The sequence below is a fragment of the Silurus meridionalis genome, chromosome 26 (assembly GCF_014805685.1).
Source record: "Silurus meridionalis isolate SWU-2019-XX chromosome 26, ASM1480568v1, whole genome shotgun sequence".
NCBI lineage: Eukaryota > Metazoa > Chordata > Actinopteri > Siluriformes > Siluridae > Silurus > Silurus meridionalis.
In genome coordinates this window covers 2,599,541-2,621,188 of record NC_060909.1, presented here as the reverse complement: position 1 = coordinate 2,621,188, position 21,648 = coordinate 2,599,541, and the positions used below count along the sequence as shown (strand labels likewise).

At 37.2% G+C, this 21,648-nt stretch overlaps 1 protein-coding gene across 2 annotated transcripts in view; it reads left to right on the top strand.

Moving 5' to 3' along the window:
- Positions 1-2,936: 2,936 nt before the first annotated feature.
- map1aa (microtubule-associated protein 1Aa) overlaps positions 2,937-21,648 on the top strand; it is a 32,210-nt gene continuing 13,498 nt past the window's right edge. The window contains exons 1-2 of one of the 2 annotated variants that reach the window (XM_046840607.1): positions 2,937-3,139; positions 3,969-4,070. In XM_046840607.1, the coding sequence (XP_046696563.1) occupies positions 3,004-3,139; positions 3,969-4,070 (238 nt within the window). In that variant the 5' untranslated portion in view covers positions 2,937-3,003. Of the gene's footprint in view, positions 3,140-3,968; positions 4,071-16,100; positions 16,206-21,648 lie in introns of those variants that run through there. The other variant, XM_046840608.1, reaches the window with a different exon arrangement.

Below are 21,648 nucleotides of genomic sequence, written 5' to 3'. Positions count from 1 at the left end.
TTATGTATAGGCATAATTATATATATCTCAGTAAATAAGTTATAATATGGTGCCATTGTGGTGTATAAAGCGTGTGGAGGAGTGAAAGCATCAACATCAGCGCTAGCCATGTTTTTCTACTCGTCTCAGTCCATGTATACTGATGGGTGACTCACAAACGAATCGGTTCCTTCAAGTGTAAGCGACAGGTATGCAGAGTCGATTCGCTGGAAAAAGAATCGGTTCATGTGCCAAATAAAGCTAGAATATTTAAATTTTGCACAATATACTTAAAAATATATATTTTAACATACTGTAAGTCTGAGTTTAACATCTAGTCATGTCTTGGGCCCTTAAAATAAATTATATGACTCTTTTTATTTGTTTTAATATAAGCCAGGAGCCATGTTTTGCACAATTGTTTCTTACACAGAAATTAGTGTCTTGCATTTAAATTGTCAGTCATGATGTATAATTTGATTTAATTAATTTACAAAAGTCATTGATCATTTAATTGTCATTAAATTTAATTATAGATATTTCAGTTGATGCAAGGTATGTGTAATAGACTACAGCAGGTCATGAGAATGGCCCAAATGTCCTCATGGAAAAGAAAAGAAAAAAAAAAAGAGGCTTTTACATGACACATTTATGCTATAACATGGTGAAATTATTTCTTCACAGATTCCAGTATTATTAGGAAACCCAGGGTCAGAGCACATGGTCAGCCATTATACAGAAGGAGAGAGGATAGGAGGAGTTAGAAGCCATGCTCAGTGAGCTCAATGGCAGCTTGGTAGTGCTGGGTCTTGAACCACTAACCTTCAGATCAGTAATGCATTAGGGTTCCACTTAATCAAAGCACACTGCTCTTTAGGAACATATTCCTTCCTTCTTATCCAGGAGATACCGCCTCCTACCTCCAAGACATTTGGAGTCCAAGATCTCTTTAATGATGTGAGCAGTTTGATCTTTAAGAGAAGGTGGAGGAAAAGTAGTTCAAGGAACCTAGAAGGAACCATAAAGCTTAAAAATATGGAATGTGTTGTCTCGGCATATTGAGCTTGTAAGATAGATTTCCTGCATCCACGTGTTCTGCAAATATTTTGGTTCCATTCCTCCAAGCGCTGAGAGAGATAAGATAATGGGAATAATACCACTACTTGGAGCTTTGATGCTTGTCCATATTAATGGGAGATTAAGCTCCTGATCTTGGCTCCATTTCATCAACAATGTAAATAATGCTTGGAAGAATGGATCTTCTTATAGACATAATACATTCTCATAGTAACATCACAATCTTATTGATTATTGGTCACTTTACAAAATATTTATCAATGTTGGTTGTTTCTGAGATGGCCAGCAGGGGGCAGGAGTTCTTCATGTTTCCAATGTGCAGTCATTATGACATATAAAGAGATCTTATAATTACTGTATGTCAGGCATGTCCAAGTGGGCGGTATATAGAAATGCACAGAAATCGTGTATGCAATGTAATAAATAATAAATAGAATATATAGAACATATTACACCTCAATGTATTTACGTACATTGCATATGAATTTGATTATTGATATGAGTATGATGTGTTTCTGAGATGGATTGGCTTGGGACAAAAACTGTTCTCATGCCTCATCCAGAAAAGAAATACATGAATTAGTTAATAAATAATATATTTATTACAATATACAACAAACCATTTGTGTATGTTAATATTAATTGATTATCATGTTTTTTGGTTAAAATAAAATTCAGAGTATCAAACTGTGGTCAAGGTCTGTGATTTCTTTCTACCAAATTTAGCAAATCTACATTCAAATTTAACATTTGGCTGAATTTATATGTGAAGAACATGAAGAAATAAAATATATATTTGCATTAATGTTTCAGGAAGAAATGTAAATCTGCATAAATCTGCAGTATTATATTAAATTGCAGCAAAAAGATTGTAGTTTTATAATATAATATAATATAATATAATATAATATAATATAATTAATATAATATAATATAATATAATATAATTAATATAATATAATATAATATAATATAATATAATTAATATAATATAATATAATATAATATAATATAATATAATATAATATAATAATATAATATAATATAATATAATATAATATAATATAATATATAATATAATATAATATAATATAATATAATATGATGAGACTAAGATAAACTTGTTTGGTCAGATGATGTCCAGCATGTGTGGCGACGCCCTGGTGAGAAATAACAAGAAAATTGTGTTTTGCCTACAGTCAAACATGGTGGTGGTAGCGTTTGGTTCTGGGGATGCATGAGTGCTGCTGGTACTGGGGAGCTGCGGTTCATTGATTGTCTCCAGACCAGAACACTATTGAGAACCTGTGGGGCATCCTGAAGGGAAAGGTGGAAAAGCTCCAACATCCAGCAGCTGAAACAACAACAACAACAACAACAACAACAATAATAATAATAATAATAATAATAATAATAATAATAATAACAATTATAATAATAATAACAATTATGATAATAACAACAATAATATTAATAATTAACGTATAATAATAATATAAAAACAACAATAATATGAATTATTATTATTATTGTTTTATTATTATTGTTATTACGATTATTTTTATTACGATTATTATTATTATTATTATTATTATTATTATTATTATAGGTGGTGTAAAATTGTATAATTGTAATATTTGTATTATATTATTTTGTCTCGAACATAAAACGATTTGTCTTTATTTCAACCAGAGCTATATTTTTATAATAAAGTGTTCATAATAAATAAGAGTTTATAATAAAAAAAAATAATGGCTTGATTTGCTGACATCAGATTGCACTACGGTGCGTCCGCCAATCAGAGCGCCTCGTTCCACCCAAACCGTCTCCGGTTGGCTCCTTGTCTCTTTAGGCCCCGCCTCCCGGCTCAGCTTGTCCCGTGCGCGCAGAATCGTAGCGTGGAATGGCGAGCAGGCTCGCGCGTCGCTTGAGGAGACATTCGTTGCCATGGAGACAGAGGCTCGTGCCGCGGGCGACGGTGAGGCTCGGACGTTCGGCAGCACGCGCTTCTATCTGCTCGTCGTGATCGGTGAAGTTCCAGCGGAGTGCGCGCTGAATAAAGTGAAAGAGCAATTAAAACAAGGTGAGTCTGCGCATGCGTGACGTGAATTACGCCTAATTATCAAAGGATCGGTTCAATTAATTTTGATGAAGCCTCCTTTGTAGCAGTCCTGCAGCATCACACCTGCTCTGTCCTACAGAACCAGCAGATGCTGGAGGACTTGCACATCTTTTGTATTGAGCTTCACTGCAGTTACTGCTTCTTTATTTATAGCACTATCGAATAATTATACAGTACATTGCATGAGGAAGAAACCTTGAGAGGAACCAGATTCATCATTATCTGGTTGGCACAGAATGTTCATTCATTATAGTCCCATCACTGTTGAGGTGAGCTGTTCAGTGATAGATGCTTAAATGCAGGACTGTTTATGCAACCTGTGGTCCTGAGCCATTGCAGCAGATGGCTGATATAAATTACAGTCCAAATCCTCTTGAGTTGCTCAGTAACTTCATGGATCTTTAAGCTGTTCATGTGGACCCATCCCCAGATGCACAGAGTGGGCTCCTGTTGAAGAGAACTTCATCCAGAGGTAGGGCGTTGGGATGCTTCAGGATTCACATTTATTGTTTTACAAGGTTTTGAGCTCTATAGCAGCAGATCTTCCACTCCAACCCATGAAATCCATATATTCTTGTAGCTGGCTTTGTGCACATGGGCATCATCATGCTGGAACAGGTTTGGCTTTTCTAGTTCAAGTGAGGGAAACATTTAATGTTAAATCATGCAAAGACGTCCTACACAACTGTGTCCACTCATATGTACAACATATTAGTGGAACTGGCAGGTGGCCCAATACTTTACCTGTTAAACCCATATTTTGTTGTATTTTGTGTATTTTTTTCACCAGGTCTTCGTTCATGGGAAATCGATCTGACCGTCTGCGATTTGAACAAGGAGCTACAGCTCTTCATATCTAAACATTCAGCTCAGTTCTCCTCAGAGGTGAAAGGTCAGTCACGAGTCATGAGTGGCACAAAGTAGAACTAAATCACTAGGCTACTTATAAATTTACATTATTGTTCATTATTTTTAATTTATTCATTTTTTTTATTTTATACATTTGTCAGTGTGGATGTAAAAGCTTACTAAACCTGCTTTGGTTTATTGCCATGATGTGTTTTTGTGTTCTGCCCCTCATTTGCATCAATTTTGCACACGTCACATTTCATAAGTTCATAAATAAAATGAATAAATGATGATTCTATAGAGTTTATTTCAGTATATTTAAAAAGACCTATGACAATTTAAAATTAGAGGTCAACCGATTCATCAGTTTTGCTGATTAATTGGTACCAATAGTTAATTGCACTTTCGCAGAAAATCCATACCGATAGTTTTTCCGGGTTGCGTTATACAGTACGAGAGCGGCCTCTAGAGGTAAATTAGTGATGCCACCTGCTGTTTATTTGAAGTGTCTTTTTTTAAATTATTATTATTAATTTTGGATGTATCTTTTTTCTTTTTATTTGGAGTGTTACTCTGTTTCACTTTAATTGCATGTCTTCTATTTCCTCAACATTTATTAATATAATTTATATATTCATAATTCTTTTACTTTACCATGTTTTTATGATTCAGTTATTATTTTGTTTTTGTAATAAAGTTCACTATTATTTTACATGGAGTGTCATGTTTGTTTTTTATCCAGTATCCATTTTAAAAACTTTAATTGGTTGATTAAACGGTTATCGGCAGGTACGGTCCAATCTAGCTATCGGTATCGGGAAAATCCACAATTGGTCGACCTCTAATTAAAATCAGTTAAACCAATTGAATAATAAAAATATCCTCACAGCAGATTACCTTGTATATTGTTTAGGGCTGTGTTCCAAACGGCATAGGTAGGTGATGTAGGTGGCATTTTACCCCCTGGATCTTTTTTCTTTTATTGTACAGCTACTACATGTACAAAGGCTTGTCAAAAGTTTGGAAACATCTGTTTTTTTATGCTTTTTGAGAGATGCCTTGATGTTCCTTTTGTTCTTCTGTCAAAGACAAAACTGTCTCCACAGAACTTTGTTATTGTCATTCACTTTACAATTCTTGTGTGTTTTTGCCTTTTTGTTGCATAGAAACAAAAACCATAAAAGTCTACATGTTTCCACACTTTTTTTAAGATCCTATGTATCTGTTATACGAACTTCAAAATGGGTTTTCAGCCCTTTTCTGTGAGCCTCGTCAGCTAACGGATTGCGTTCCTGAGGTGTTTGTGAAGCTGTGACTCCCTCTAATAACCTAAAAAAATAAAATTTCTGTATCATAATGCAATATTTTGTCCATCTGCAGCAGCATCAGTGTGTGAGAATCGACCAGAATTGTGTTGTATCACATGACTTACTGTATTAATGTGGTTGTTTCACCTGCGGTGTATTTCGATCTGGATCAATAATGCTGATGCAGCGTTACACTCGATCGAAGAACGCTCTTTGCTGCGCCAAGTAGCTTGAATGACTTTTCTGAGAATTATTTATAAGTGAAACAACCCTAATATGCACTAGAAATCTTTGCTTGCTCATATTCCCGACCTTCAGCCTCCCAGTTTTGGTGAAACATGCCCAGTCTAGCTTTAGATCCCTGTTCATGGATGACAATCGGAAAGTCTGACATTGTTGTAGCTCATTAAGTCTTATGGTTTTTATGGATATTTTGTGCATTCTGGCGTGTTTTTCCTCAGCATGAGTAGTGATTTGAGTTACTGTAGCCTTTCTGTTAACTCAAACCACTCTATTTATCCTTCTCTGACCTCAACTTGTTTTTTTTTTTTAAATGTGTGGGTGTTTTCACACCATTTCACACCATTCTGGGTGAACTGTAGAGACTGTTATTTATAAAAATCCCAGTAGATCTGGGAAAAACAGCCATGAAATACGGTCACAGAGGCGCAAAAATTGGGTATGTGGTGCATATGGGTGCCACACATGGAAGATGGGGGGCGCTATTGCATGCAGTGCATTTATTCTTGAATTTACCACGATTTTTTTGGGAGGGGGAGGGGGCACCAACCATGATCTTACACACCCCTCAGCAAATGTGCATTTGCACCCCTGGGAAGTGGCAGTTTAGTGGTTTGAGTTGGACTTCTGATTGATGGGTCACGAGTTTGAGTACCAGCGCCAACAAAGACGCCACTGTTGGGTTTAGCTCTAAACTCTTTACCTGCTCAGGTGTATACAAGAGATCATCTGGATAAAGGCATGGTGTTTGATGTGATTTTGCCATGATTTATGGTTCGGTACGTACCTCGGATTTTAAGTCATTTCTAAAAAATTTAATATCTAAAAACATACTTTTATTATGTAGATTTAATTGAGTAATTGATTAAATTGGCACAAATTAATTTGACTAAATTAAATAAAATAAATGGAAAAATCTAATTAAATAGTTTGTGTTTGTTAGACCCCATGTTGGTAATACAGGTGTGTGTGTGTGTGTGTGTGTGTGTGTGTGTTTAACATTTAACATGTTAAACTTAAATGTTCAACTTAACTGTTACTTATTTCAGCATACTTGTCATACCTAAATGTATTAGTTCCTCCAATCTTTCATTCATTCGCTCCCTCGATATGAGGAATTGTCAGGATTTTCTTGAAGCTGGACATAAAACGCAATGCTCAGAACAAAGTGCACTACAAATCTTATTTCCGGTTCGGAGTGAGCGGACACAGTGACACTGCGCTAACTCTAGTTTCTTTTTTTTTTTTCTTAATACCCTTGGCAATGTTGGCGAGGCGAAGACTAAACAAACAAGCCACTTAATACCTTTGTGAGGAAACTCAGATTTTGAGAAAAGGATTGCATTCGGTACACATGTACTGAACTGAACCACACACCTGTACTGAAATGGTTTGGTGTAAATACGTGTACCGTTACACCCCTAGATTTTATACATTTAGATTTGAATGGATTTGCACTGGTAAAATATCTACAGTTCACATTTCTGGGAAAAAAAAAAAACGCTTTCATCAGTATACATGCTATTCTATGGCTGTGCTATATTTAGACTGGCCTGTCATCATGAGATTTTAACCCAATTAGTGGCCATGCAGAATGGATTCCTGACTCTGCAGAAGTGAATAACACCAGAGCAGTTTATCCATCACCTCAGCAGGTATGAGGCTTTAGGGGGATAATCCTTTAAATGTATTCTCTGCACAGTGTGGCATAACAGCAACAACAACAACCAGTGTTCACACATGCACTTGTGCCCTCACACACACACCCATATTTCCAGTGCAATATTAATGACACCTTCCCATCTCTCTTATGACTGCTGACACCGCCTCCATCTTGTCTGTACGGCGATAAATAATACATCCTTTTTCACCTCCGAATCCTTTCCCATAAATAAAAAAACATTGGTAGTTTCCTTCCACTAAAGTCCTTCCCTGACACTCTGTTCCTGTCTCTCCTGCATTAATGCAGTCCGCGTGAGGCTCCGTCGATGCGTAGTAGAGGCTCGTAAGGGCGTGAGGGGCGTCGGAGCAGAAATCCATCCCGTTAGGATCCCCTGGAGGCTCCGTTCCAAGCAGCAGGGAATCGGAGCTCATTTTCAGTTGTCAGTCTTTCAAAGTTGACAAAATAAAAAACTCGCGTTTGCGTGCAATGAATAATAATAAACAGATACTTCACTCCGAGGTGATCACCTTTCAGCGGCAACAGTAAACACACCGCAGTTCTAGTGCGTGGGAGGTCTCGAAGGAATTAGTGTAAATGCAGACAGGTTACGAGGAACAGCTACAAACTGTCATAGCAACGCTTGGGCGAGTTTTGAAGGCCACGTTGGAATATTCTGCTTGAGTGGAGAAGGTAGTTAATGAGGAGGCCTGGGGAAGGAGATGGAGAAATAAAAAGGCGCAATGTTAACTGAGACTCATTGCTACAACGATTCGATGTCAGAGATGCTCTTTCGATATTTTGTTGCTGAAATCGGACGTACAGATCCGACCTCAAAAGATCTGGTTCCGAAATAATTTTCGGGCTGGTTGAACTTTCAAAAATACAAGAAAATGGGCAGCACTGACTAAACCAACCAAGAAGACGAGGTTTATACGATGTGGTATAAAAAAGACTTTGTTTACAATTTATTTATTTATCTTTATAGACTATCACATTATCTAGAAGGTGTTCTGGAAAGTCTTCTTTTCAAAGCATGACAAGCACCTCTGCTATTTGCACTGTGGTGTCAGAACGACGACATTTGCCCACGTGGTCTGAATAGCAGACATGGTAATGCATGTAGTCAGAAAAGCACCAGCTGCACAGCACAGGACGATGTCTTTTGGCACACTGACTAATGAAAGTCGGTGCTCCCTGTGACTGTGCGTGCAGCCTTGTGCTGCCATCTGTTGGTGTGTTATGAAACTAGACTCGAATTTTTTTTACCACCTCGTAATGAAACATATTAAGAGGTCATCAATAATATAAGAGTCAGCACTCTGGTACAATGTTCAGCGTTTACTAACATCTCACAGGTCCATGGATAGATCCCGCTCTCGGTATCATGGTGGCTTCCCCTGTCTTCTCTGGTTTCCTCCCATCTCCCAAAACATGCTGAAAGGTAAATTGTGAGAAATATATTGTCTCTTGGTGTAAATATGTTCACGTGTGTGGGGTGTGGTGCCCTCATCTACCACATTTCTGGTAAAGGCTTCAGATTTTGTACAACCCTGACAGGAAAAAGAATCTCATATTTAGCGCTCGCTCAAACTTCAGCTGTGAAATTATTGTGACTCTAGATTCCTTATAGGATTGGGATCCAGCTTTCGAGGAACTTTTGCATTCTAAATGTTTAAGAATTAGACGTAGCTAAAATGAATAAATATTATAAAATAATAAAAGTCTTTATTTGTTATCTGAGAGCTGAGAGTCCTTTAACACCCTTTTAACAGGACGCAACATCACGTCTAATCTAATCACTTTTGATTTGACAGTGTGCTCTGCTTTACTTTGACAGTAACCGAAAACTGAATAACCGGATCACGGTAAAGTTTGCTGATATCTCAGATAACTTCCTGAGCAGAGTCACATTCTGAATAAAGAGTCCATTTACATAAAAATGATCTGGTTAATGCACATAAAAAAGGCTTTTCAGGACAAAAGAGCAGTGCGTGTGCTGGTTTTTCATTTATGCAAGCAATTTTACACCACAACCTAGAAAACCTGTATAAAGCAGTTAAAATATATTTCATTGAAAATGTGAGAAGTGTCATAATTAACTCATAATAATCATAATTAACTTTTTTTCGGCTTCTCCCATTAGGGGGCGCCACAGCGGATTATCCGCATGTTTGATTTGGCACATGTTTTTACGCTGGATGCCCTTCCTAACGCAACCCTCCCCATTTATCTGGGCTTCGGGACCGGCACTAAGGCTTGTGCAACCTTAATGGCTGGGGTTGATTCCCTGACCGGGGCTCGAACTTGGGCCGCAGCAGTGAGAGCGCCGCATCCTAACCACTAGCAGGAAAAATGTGTGTAAGGATTTGAGAGTTTGATAAATTGTGACGTCTAGACGTCTGGGTCTGAGCTTCTCCAAAACTGCAGCTCTTGTGGGATGTTCTGGTCTGCAGTGGTCAGTATCTATTAAAAGTGCTCCAAGGAAGGAACAGTGGTGAAACGGCGACAGGGACTCGGGCAGCCAAGGCTCATTGACACACGTGAGGAACAAAGGCTGGTCCACGTGGTTCCGATCCAGCAGACGAGCTCCTGTAGCTCAAACTGCTGAAGAATTTCATGCTGTTAATGATCGATAGGTTTTGCTGTTTTGGCAGCGAAAGGGGGACCGACACACTATTAGGCAGGTGGTTATGGCTGAACGGTGTAAATGTCCAGATGTTCCATTTTATTCTCTTAGAATGAAGAACAACTTTACACACTTTTAGCATCCAGACATTTCATTTCTCCAAATGTTTGCTGTTCCTCCTGTAAAACCTTCTGTAGGTGTTCTTTACTTAGTTGTTCTATGCTGGATAACACTGCGAAACTGATTAAACTCAAACAGAAAAGATTGACTTTATCAGTGGACGATCCGGCAGCTGGGACCCGTGCTGCCGCTCAGTAATAAAAACATCACGCTGTATATTGACAGACTGTTACTGTAGAATGAGTCCATGGGGGAAAAAAGAAAAAGAGTAGGGGGAAGTGTAACAGAAGGAGAAAAAACATGCCCTGCTTTTTTTTTTCCTTTTTTCTCCTCACTGAGACTCAATTCTGTCTCTCATTGCTCCCTCATCTGTCTGTCCACCATGCTGGTCTAGAGCCTGTCTGCTACATTGTAAGAAACTCCTCCTTCCTGTCTCAGTTGAATGATGTAGGTAAAGCAGCAGCTCGGAGTATGCTCAGTATGACTCGCCTGCTTTTCTTGGTGCTGTGCTCAGATTACTAATCATGCACTGTAGAATGCAAAGTCATCACAGCTTGGAAGGTTCTTGATGGTTTTCCTACACAGCATCTACTTCTCTTTGGAAATTTTCTCTCATGTTTCATGTGGTTTTATTAAACACAGGTTTGGCCCGGATTTAAGGTTGTTTATAATATAAGTGAATTATGTGTGATGATGGAGCCTGGGGCGAGTGTGGCGAGGAAAAACTCCCCTGTATGAGGTGGTATGAGAAAGAAACCTTCAGAGGAACCAGACTTAAAAAGGGGAATCATAATCATAAAACAATAAAAAACACCGGAGAACCACCGTGAGCACTGGAGTGTGTGATTATGAGTAACGTCCTTTCTACAGTCTTATACTGTCAGGTGACTTTGTGGAACCAGGAGCTACTGAGCAACTCATAAAACAGCTCAACATTTGAGATCATCACAGATCCAACACATGCCCGAGCCTTTAAACGTTCAATGAGGTCCAATGTCTAAACTCTAGATGAAGTGGGATCCAAATGGCGCTGGTTCATTTTTAGAAGGTTCGGGATGTTTGCGGCATCTATTCTTTGAAAGTTTATAATCTTCATGAGGTGGGACATGACTGGAGCTGGAGCAACCTCCGGATGCCTTAGGATGGGTAGAGAAAGAGAAGCAGTGGAGAGGAATTAGCATAGCTGCTGTTCATGATATTAACAAGCTCAAGTTGATCATGTGTTTGATCAGATGTTCTGGAGCACAAGGTTATGATATGTGATGGGTGTAGGACTCGCTAATAGATGGATACGTTGCGATGGATATACGTAATGTACGGTCAGGAAATGAAGTCCTTGAGCTCCATTGACAATCAATACAACTCTGAATTAGAACATCTACTGATGATTATATATAAACAAATTATTTTTTACCGCAATGCAAAATGATGCATCTCAATACAACTTCCACTGGAAACACTGTAAAGGTCAGAACATTCATGCACACTGCCAAAATTTATTTATCGCTTTAACGCTGAAAGAGTTAATTCTCCTCCTGAACTCAAATACTGTTGTTGGAGTGAAGAAGGTTCTGAGATGTTTGGAGTGTAGAAGGTTCCGAGGTGTTTGGGCTGAGATGTTTGGTGTGTAGAAGGTTCTGAGTTAGGTGTTTGGATTGAAACCGGTTCTAAGATGGATGTATGGACTAAAGAAGGTTCTGAGATGTTTGGACTAAAGAAGGTTCTAAAATGTTTGGACTGAAGAAGGTTCTGAGATGTTCGAAGTGTAGAAGGTTGTAAGATGGATGTTTAGACTAAAGAAGGTTCTGAGATGTTTGGACTGAGGAATGTAATGAGATGTTTGGACTGAGAGGTTCTGAGATGTTTGGACTGAAGAAGGTTATGAGATGTTTGAACTAAGGAAGGTTTTGAGATGTTTGGGCTGAAGAAGGTTCTGAGATGTTTGGACTGAGGAAGGTTTTGAGATGTTTGGGCTAAAGAAGGATCTGAGCTGTTTGGACTGAAGAAAGTTCTGAGATGGATGTTTGGAATAAAGAAGGTTCTAAAATGTTTGGACTGAGGAAGGTTCTGAGATGTTTGGACTGAGGAAGGTTCTGAGATGGATGTTTGGAATAAAGAAGGTTCTGAGATGTTTGGACTGAGGAAGGTTCTGAGATGTTTGGGCTGAAGAAGGTTAGGAGATGTTTGGACTGAGGAAGGTTTTGAAATGTTTGGGCTGAAGAAGGTTCTGAGATGTTTGGACTGAAGAAGGTATGAGATGTTTAGGCTGAAGAAGGTTCTGAGATGTTTGGGCTGAGGAAGGTTATGAGATGTTTGGACTGAGGAAGGTTCTGAGATGTTTGGACTGAAGAAGGGTATGAGATGTTTAGGCTGAAGAAGGTTCTGAGATGTTTGGACTGAGGAAGGTTCTGAGATGTTTGGACTGAAGAAGGTCCTGAGATGGATGTTTGGAGTGAAGAAGGATCTGAGATGTTCTCCTCCTCACCTTGTATACTGTTAAGGTGTAAATAAAGTAATGCCAAAAACTCTCACATTTGCTTAGAATTATAATTAACACCAAAACCTGTGACTGAGACGGCAGGCGCGGTGTAGCAGCTGCGCTCGGATGTAATCGGTGTGAGGTTCGGAAAAGGCGTGTGCCTCAGAGATCATCAATAATTCAGAGCACATTATTGATCCTGGTCCTTTATATCCCTCCATGAACACAGAGAATCAGCACAAGGTTGTGGCGTCACCAGACTGTTATCGATCAAACACACACACACACACACACACAAATCCAGAGACACAGTGAAACCTGAGATCATCACACTGTTCACTGCCCAATGGAGAGTTTGCTGTATTGTGCAGAAAAGCAGGTCTCATTGACCGTCAAGGTCAGAACATGATGCCCAAAGCTGAGTGCATGTCGGAGCTGGAGCTTTTTGTGGATATTAAAAAATATAAATTCTCAAATGTGGTGTACTACATGATCACCATACATTCAGTGGATCAGACACTGCCCTGAACCTTGTGATTAGATGATGACATGATCAAAAAAAACGTCAGCTTGTCCCACAGCCACTTGTCTGGGATTCGTCTGGGATGCGATTCCTGTAATAATACCATATTCAAGAGATCTAACACATGCGAGGGCTGGAAAATGTCCTACAGAACACAAGGCATGTTTCAGTTCCATGCTAAATTTGATGTTATGGACTCTGACTCTGAGTGGTATAAGGATTCTGAGATGTTTGGAGTGTAAAAGGTTCTGAGATGTTTGGAATGTAGAAAGTTCTGAGACATTTGAAGTTGAGAAGGTTCTGAAATGTTTTTAATGTAAAAGGTTCTGAGATGTTTTAAGTAAAAAAGGTTTTGGGATGTTTGGAGTAAAGACGGTTGTGAGATGTTTGGCCAGAAGGAGGTTCTGAGATGTTTGGAGTAAAGAAGGTTCTGAGATGGATGTTTGGATTGAAGAAGGTTTTGAGATGTTTGGATTGAAGAAGGTTCTGAGATGTTTGGAATGTAGAATGTTCTGAGACGTTTAAAGTTAAAAAGGTTCTGAGATGGATGTTTGGATTGAAGAAGGTTTTGAGATGTTTGGATTGAAGAAGGTTCTGAGATGTTTGGAATGTAGAATGTTCTGAGACGTTTGAAGTTAAAAAGGTTCTGAGATGTTTGAAGTGAAGAAGGTTCTGAGACGTTTGGACTAAAATGCTTAAAAATCTAAAACGTTCTCACCAAAAACCATTACCAGTCGTTTTGATAGATCCCATATTCTGGTCTTCCAGCCTGTCTGATGGAGTCTGGTTACGTGGGATGGATTCAGACAGTCACACCCTGCAGCTGCTGCGCTCGATACATGACGCATTAAAATTCCCAATCCTGCCCTGCCTTCCCTTCTTCTGGCAGTATATCTGCAGAACCTAATGAGGTGCCTGGTGGCTCAAAGTTTCCTGTATAAAAAAGAACAGCAACAATGAATCACAGCTGTGTATTCGTTCTGCAAATTCACGATCTTTATCTTCACCCTGTCTACATGCATATCATTTAAGGAATTGATAAAATATTGATTACTAGTGATGGAGTTTTAATGGAGGAGAGCATGTTTAGTTCCAGGTCCTCGTTTCTTCTCTGTGGAATTAAAGCCAATCAATAAAAGGCGTGAGGTTTCGCCAACGGGGTTTTCAGATACGATTACATGGATGACCAAAATAAAAAAACAGCAGACAAAGAAACAGAGCCTCCAACAAGCAAGAAAACAGCTGCTTTTCTCATTTATCCATTTCTTTGATCTTTTAATTTTTATTGTACTTTAAACAATGGAAATCATCTCAAAGCATCTTTACAGAATGTAAGAATTATAAAACAAAATCGACTCATATTTAAAAGTATGCGCATTTAATCCCAGACGAGCGAATTATTAAAACGTTATAAACAAACACCATAAAAGTGGGATTTTATTGAGTCCAGGCACCAAAACAAAAGTCTCTGTGAATTGGTTTCACCACGGTGGTGTTAAGAATGATGGGTTTTCTTGGAGAACCTCAAAGGCAACAAACAACAAGCTAAGAAAACCCGAGATGAAAACCCATAGAGATGTTCCATGCGTATTTGCTTCACACATGATCTCAGAAAGCAAGTGGTCTGGTACCATTGTGTAAATGTGATTATGTTCCAGTAGTGAACCTTAAATCCACATTTCCTAGTTTTATAACCACAATGACTGTAGAAAGATCATCACTTATAATCACACACTCCAGTGCTCATGTCAGTTCTCACTCTCCAGTGTTCTGTATTGTTTAAAGACTATAATCACACTCTTGATGTCACCCAAATGAGGATGAGTTCCCCTTTTGAGTCTGGTTCCTCTCAAGGTTTCTTCCTCATAACATCTTAAGGAGTCTTATTCTCATAGTCACCATGGCTGCTCATCAGGGATAAACACACATCGTTCATCTTAACTGTTGATTTCTGTAAAGCTGCTTTGAGACGATGTCTGTTGTGAAAAGCGCAATAGAAATAAACTTGACTTGATTTCAATCCACATTTTTGTGCAGTTTATTGCAACTAAATTAAGAGTAATTATTCAATATTGCAATTTCACTCGATCTCTAACACACTCGTGAGTATTAATCGAGTGTGAAATGTGGGTGATGTGGATTCATCGCATTCATGTGCACAGTATATCCTCACCTATATATTGTTATTGAGAGATCCGGACTCATGAGCTACACACACACACACACACACACACACGCCCAATTATATGCAAATAATTGCAGGTGTGCAAGGTGGATTTGCATGCTTTTGTGTGTGTGTGTGTGTGTGTGTGTGTGTGTGTGTGTGTGTGTGATGTGCAGAGGTGGGAAGTACTGAAGTACAAATACTTAGTTACTGCACGTTAGATTTTTCTGGTATCAAACCTTTACTTCACTTTCACTCAATTACATTTTTTTACCCAAATATCTGTACTTTCTACTTCTTACATTTTTTAATCAGACTCGTGAATTTAGTTTGAATCTGTTTGGTGACGTGATCAACATCTGTTCCTCTCACTGCGCCGTTTTCAACCTGTTTCTTGTCATCGTGCTGCTTTTTTTCGACCTTCAACTGATGCATCATTTCCTGTCTCTCACACGACTATGGAGCTCACAATGATCAGGCAGAAGGCGACAAGAAGTCTGGGGTTAATGTGGATGAGACAGAGGGAGTCAGTGATGTAAACATGACTGAGAACAGACACATTCCTGATCATCATCATCTTCATCTTGTGTATATGGTGGATGTTCATCCTCGATACATTCATTAGAGAACATTTTTTTGTATAAATATATTAATATGATGGGAGGTTCAGTTATTAGGGTGACACTAAAACATGAAGCAGTAAAGATTACTCTTTACTGAAATGCATGTCAGAGCCCAAACTTCACTTTAATCTTGAGTGAAAAAGTGTAGAACTTTTACTTTTATCACTCTTTAAAACATGAGATTCTCTACTTCTACTTGAGTGAATGCTGTGTGTACTTTTGCCACCTCTGGTAACGTGTAACGCAACGTCACGTCCGAGTGTGTGTCTGAGTGTGTGTGTGTGTGTGTATACAAATCCGCGCTCTCCGGCCCCGCCCACTCCCTTGTTCCGTGCACGCTCGCGTGTATGTGAGCGCGCTCAGCTCGACACACACACACACACACACGCACGCACAAACACGCGCGCGCCCGAGATTCTCAGCATCATCCCCGGTGAGTCTGTTTTTTTTATTATTATTATTTTATTTCATTACGGTACTGAAAAAGATTATTTTCATAATTATTATCATTAGAATTTTTTGTATTTATATAAATATCTATATATAAAACCCGAGCGCTTGAATAACCTGTTAATACCCGCTCATGGAAACAAGCCGTGGACCTTGTGTTTGTTACACGACGCTGATTTTGTTTTCATCAATATTTCAGCATTTTCTGTTTCATTATTTGCAACATTCTAATTGCAATATTAATTGTTACCTATTTATAGTCGCGAGCGTCGCGGTGTCCTGAAATGTCAATCAGTTGCTATAGTGACAGCGCGTGATTTCAGAATGGAAAAGAAGGAAAAGCGTGCGGAGGAACAGAAAAGAAGGATGGAGTGCATTACTGAGCAGCACAGTGGATCCTGGTGCCTGATGCATAACCTCTTTAATGATTAGATAGGAATATATTTTTGTATGAATGATAGGAATAGTTGTTGGTGGTTGCTGTTGTGTGTGCGGTTGGTGATGGATCTCCTTGAAGCATCTGAAGGTTGCACCGGTCTCTTGTCTACCTGTTAATGCATGGAAGCTCCTCAGCTTTGATGATCCAAGTTATGTTATGCATTGCTTAGATGACCTACTTATTAATCCTGCGCTCCAATGCTAGATGGGATATTCCAGCTGTGCCCTCTCTCTCTCTCTCTCTCTCTCTCTCTCTCTCTCTCTCTCTCTCTATATATATATATATATATATATATATGTGTGTGTGTGTGTGTGTGTGTGTGTATAGAGAGAGAGAGAGGGGCACAGCTGAATATAATATAATATATTATAATAATATAATATAATATAATATAATATAATATAATATAATGTAATATAATATATATTCCAGCTGTGCTCTCTCTTGCTCTCTATCTCATATATCTCTATATATTTTTGGGTACTGTGTATATTATTTATTTATTATATATTCCAGCTGTGCTCTCTCTCTCTCTCTCTCTCTCTCTCTCTCTCTCTCTCTATATATATATATATATATATATAGAGAGAGAGAGAGAGAGAGAGAGAGAGAGAGAGAGAGAGAGGGGCACAGCTGGAATATATAATTTAAAAAAAAAAAAAAAAAAAATTATAGACAGTACCTCAAATGCAAATAGGCACAAACCATCAACTGCAAAATTGTAGCCATTACATTTTCTACTCTGATCATTCTCCACCCCCCAGAATGGTTTTCTTGAACTCCAGCGAACGATCTTTCCTGTGCTGTTTATTCTGTTTTTAGCTCAGCAGGATACACTTCATTCACAAGCCCTCTGAATTTCAACCAGCACAAAAGGTGTTAAAAAGTATACGATCTTATCAGAACACCTTTGCTGTTTTACCTGCATGGTAGATCTTTACCTGTACACCAAATACCTGACCTTTCCTGAAGGGTGGTATACCGGTCTCAGTCTAGAAGAGAAAAGAGAAAAGTATGTCTTAGACAGTATGACAATGCAAATTTGCAAATGTTGCTTATTCTCTGTAGTTATTTATGCATTAACAAAACATCAGCCGGCAGTCAGTGTATTATATAATATTGCATAATAAATCACTGCGTTGTTCTAAGAATAAAAAGGGCCAGCGATTAACAATCCTCTGTTTTTTTTTTTTTTGTTTGTTTTTTTTTACCCAGCAATCCCTCCCTTACAGAACAAACCTTTCAATTTGCATAATGAAGCAATGTTTGTTGGTTTCCAAATGATCCTGAATATTGAACATTTTATTGATTATATTGACATGATTTAAAAGGCTTAACAGGATAAAAGGCAGAAGCTTGCACTGCATACTAAATCATCAAGCATAGATTAACTGGAATACACACACACACACACACACACACACACACACACACGCCTTCTCCCCTATCTATTTTGCCTCCTCACTCATAACTCCATTAATGGAAGGGGTAGTGGTGGTGGTGATGGACAGGAAGCAGATGAATTGATATAAAAGAACCCAGTCATAATGTAATCTTAGGCATTAAGAGATACAGTTTAGTTTAATGCAGCTTAAGGCCCCAAAAGTGGCAACGAAAGCAACAAGTCTCAAAAGAAATGTCATATCCGGAGGTTAATGATGAAAGTCATTCATCACACTTAGAATAAGAGAAACACTCAAAACATTGCAGTAGTCAAAGCGAATCTTCATCATTCAGCATGATTAGAAAAATTAAAAATAAAAGAAGTAATTTAAATTTTTTATCCATTATGAAAAATATCTTAAATTCTTTGTTTATTATTTTAGGTTTATGGTCAATCCGATTATTTAAAGCATAACTAATTTATTCATAAACCGATCCTCAAATTAACCAGTCCTGATTTTCCAGCCCCATGTGTTTCTTCCCCTAACTGTTAGCACTATCTTCGAGGAAAACAATTATATATAAGTGTTTGGAAGCGGCAGCATGACATTTTCCCTTCACTTGAAATAGGAGACCCAAACTTGTCCCAGCATGACAATGCTCATGTACAAAAAGCTAGCTTCATGAAGATCTTCTGCTGTAGAGCTCTGACCCTAACCCTATTAAACAATGAATTTCTCCTTACCTCACCTACATCAATAACAGACTTTACTAACGCTCTTTTGGCTGAATGGATGTCCACAAATCTCTACAAGCACACTGCAAAATCTAGTGAAGCATCTTCTTCCCAAAAGAGTGGAGGTTTTTATAACAAGCAAATGGGGACTAAATGTGGAATGGGATGCACATAGCATATCTTATAGTTAGGTGTCCACAAACTTTAGTCAATATATTACAGTGTATTTTGTTACTAAAATTGAGAGTTTCTCTTGTCTTCTTTTATTTTAAAGACACAAAGTATTATTTACAATTATCCTATCCTTTTCTACTCTGTACAACCCTATACTTTACTATACTATACTATACTATACTATACAACCCTATACTATACCATACTATACTATACTACTATACTATACTATACTATACTATACTATACAACCCTATACTATACCATACTATACAACACTATACTATACTATACAACCCTATACTATACTATACAACACTATACTATACTATACTATACTATACTATACTATACTATACTATACTATACAACCCTATACTATACCATACTATACAACACTATACTATACTATATACTATACTATACTATACTATACTATACTATACTATACTATACAACCCTATACTATACTATACTATACTATACAACCCTATACTATACTATATTATACTATACTATACTATACTATACTATACTATACTATACTATACTATACAACACTATACTATACTATATTATACTATACTATACTATACTATACTATACTATACAACCCTATACTATACTATACTATACTATACTATACAACCCTATACTATACTATACCATACTATACTATACTATGCTATACTATACTATACTATACTATACTATACAACCCTATACTATACCATACTATACAACACTATACTATACTATACAACCCTATACTATACTATACTATACTATGCTATACTATACTATACTATACTATACTATACTATACTATATTATACTATACTATACAACCCTATACTATACCATACTATACTATACAACACTATACTATACTATACTATACTATACTATACTATACTATACTATACTATACTATACAACCTATACTATACTATACTATACTATACAACTATACTATACTATACTATGCTATACTATACTATACTATACCATACTATACAACACTATACTATACTATATTATACTATACTATACTATACTATACTATACTATACTATACTATACTATACTATACTATACTATACAACCCTATACTATACTATACACTATACTATACTATACTATACTATACTATACTATACAACCCTATACTATACAACCCTATACTATACAACCTATACTATACTATACTATACTATACTATACTATACTATACTATACTATACTATACAACCTTATACTATACCATACTACACTATACTTTACTCTACTATACTTTACATTACTTTACTCTACTATCCAACCCTATACTATACTATACTTTACTATACTATACTATAATTTACAACCCTATACTATACTTTACTATACTATACAACCCTATACTATACTTTAATCTACTATACAAACCTATACCATTTTATATTATATTATACCACATTAGGATTTTATATTTTAAGCAAACCCTGTAATAAAATAATTCTTATTGTCTCAACACCTATAAGTACTTAATTAATTTCCTTTTGTGTTAATTATTGAATGATTATTGTTCTCTAGTATTTTGTTCTTTCCCCAGATATGAGATTTAAATAAAGCATTTGTTATCTTACAGCACAATCATGTAGCCTTCTGTGATTTCCTTTAAAGATTTGAGATTTATTTATGTACAGAATACAGTTGCAGTAAAATTAAAACCTGATTGTCTGATCAGGTGTGCATAAAAAAGGAACTAAAAATATAAGATCAAATATATAATTGTAAATTGTAAAAAAGATTGTCAGTAAACTGTCAGACATCTCAGGTTGCCTTTTCATCACTAAACAGATCTGTCTTCCAGGACATTGATCATTTTTGGCACATAAAAAAAACATTTAGAAGAATTTATCCTTGGTTTAATTAGTTAGCCACCGCATACAAGCTCAGCTGGTGAGGAATTCAGTCTGGAATTAGATGCAAAGGTCTTTCCCCTTAATGTACAGTATTACTACAGGGAGGAAGTACGGAAGAGAAGGAAGAAGGGAATCTCATGCTGTTGAGACGTTTGGCCGCATTGTCAGCATCATTGACTTTTAAATGTGTGTGTTCAGGCCTGCAAAATGAACCTGATAGCAGAGATATTAAATGAATAGTAATATACTCGTTAATGTGTCTTTGCGCATAGAATGCGGCTCGTCTTTTCACTCCGTATCCTCTGTTGTATTATCAGTTTCTGTTCTGCTGCTGGCTTAAGGCCTGCCGTCTCTCTAAATGTGCAATGTCACCGGGGACTGCGCTGTCTCTCTTTGTCATTCATCCCAATCTCTAGTCTCTGTTTTCCTTTACGGAGCACATTTGAAGGTCACGGTGCAATGCCTCCACACTGCACGGCTTTCGTATTTCAGATTAATACACTATTCTCTTATATTTACTAAACGATGGTCAGAGTAATTGCTGTGAAATTATAGAATACTGTTGTGTGTTAAAAGTGACTGATATTTTACCACCTTTCGCAATGTATTTTTTTTATCACCTAAAAAAACCTGTATACACGTGTAACCTGGAAATTAAACAAATAAGGCTAAGCAGAATTGGCAAAAAATAAAGACCTAATTTTCAGGGGAAAAACAAACAAACAAACACTTATTAGTATGGTTTTGACCGTAACAGGCCACAAGGGTTAATAAATAAATAAATAAA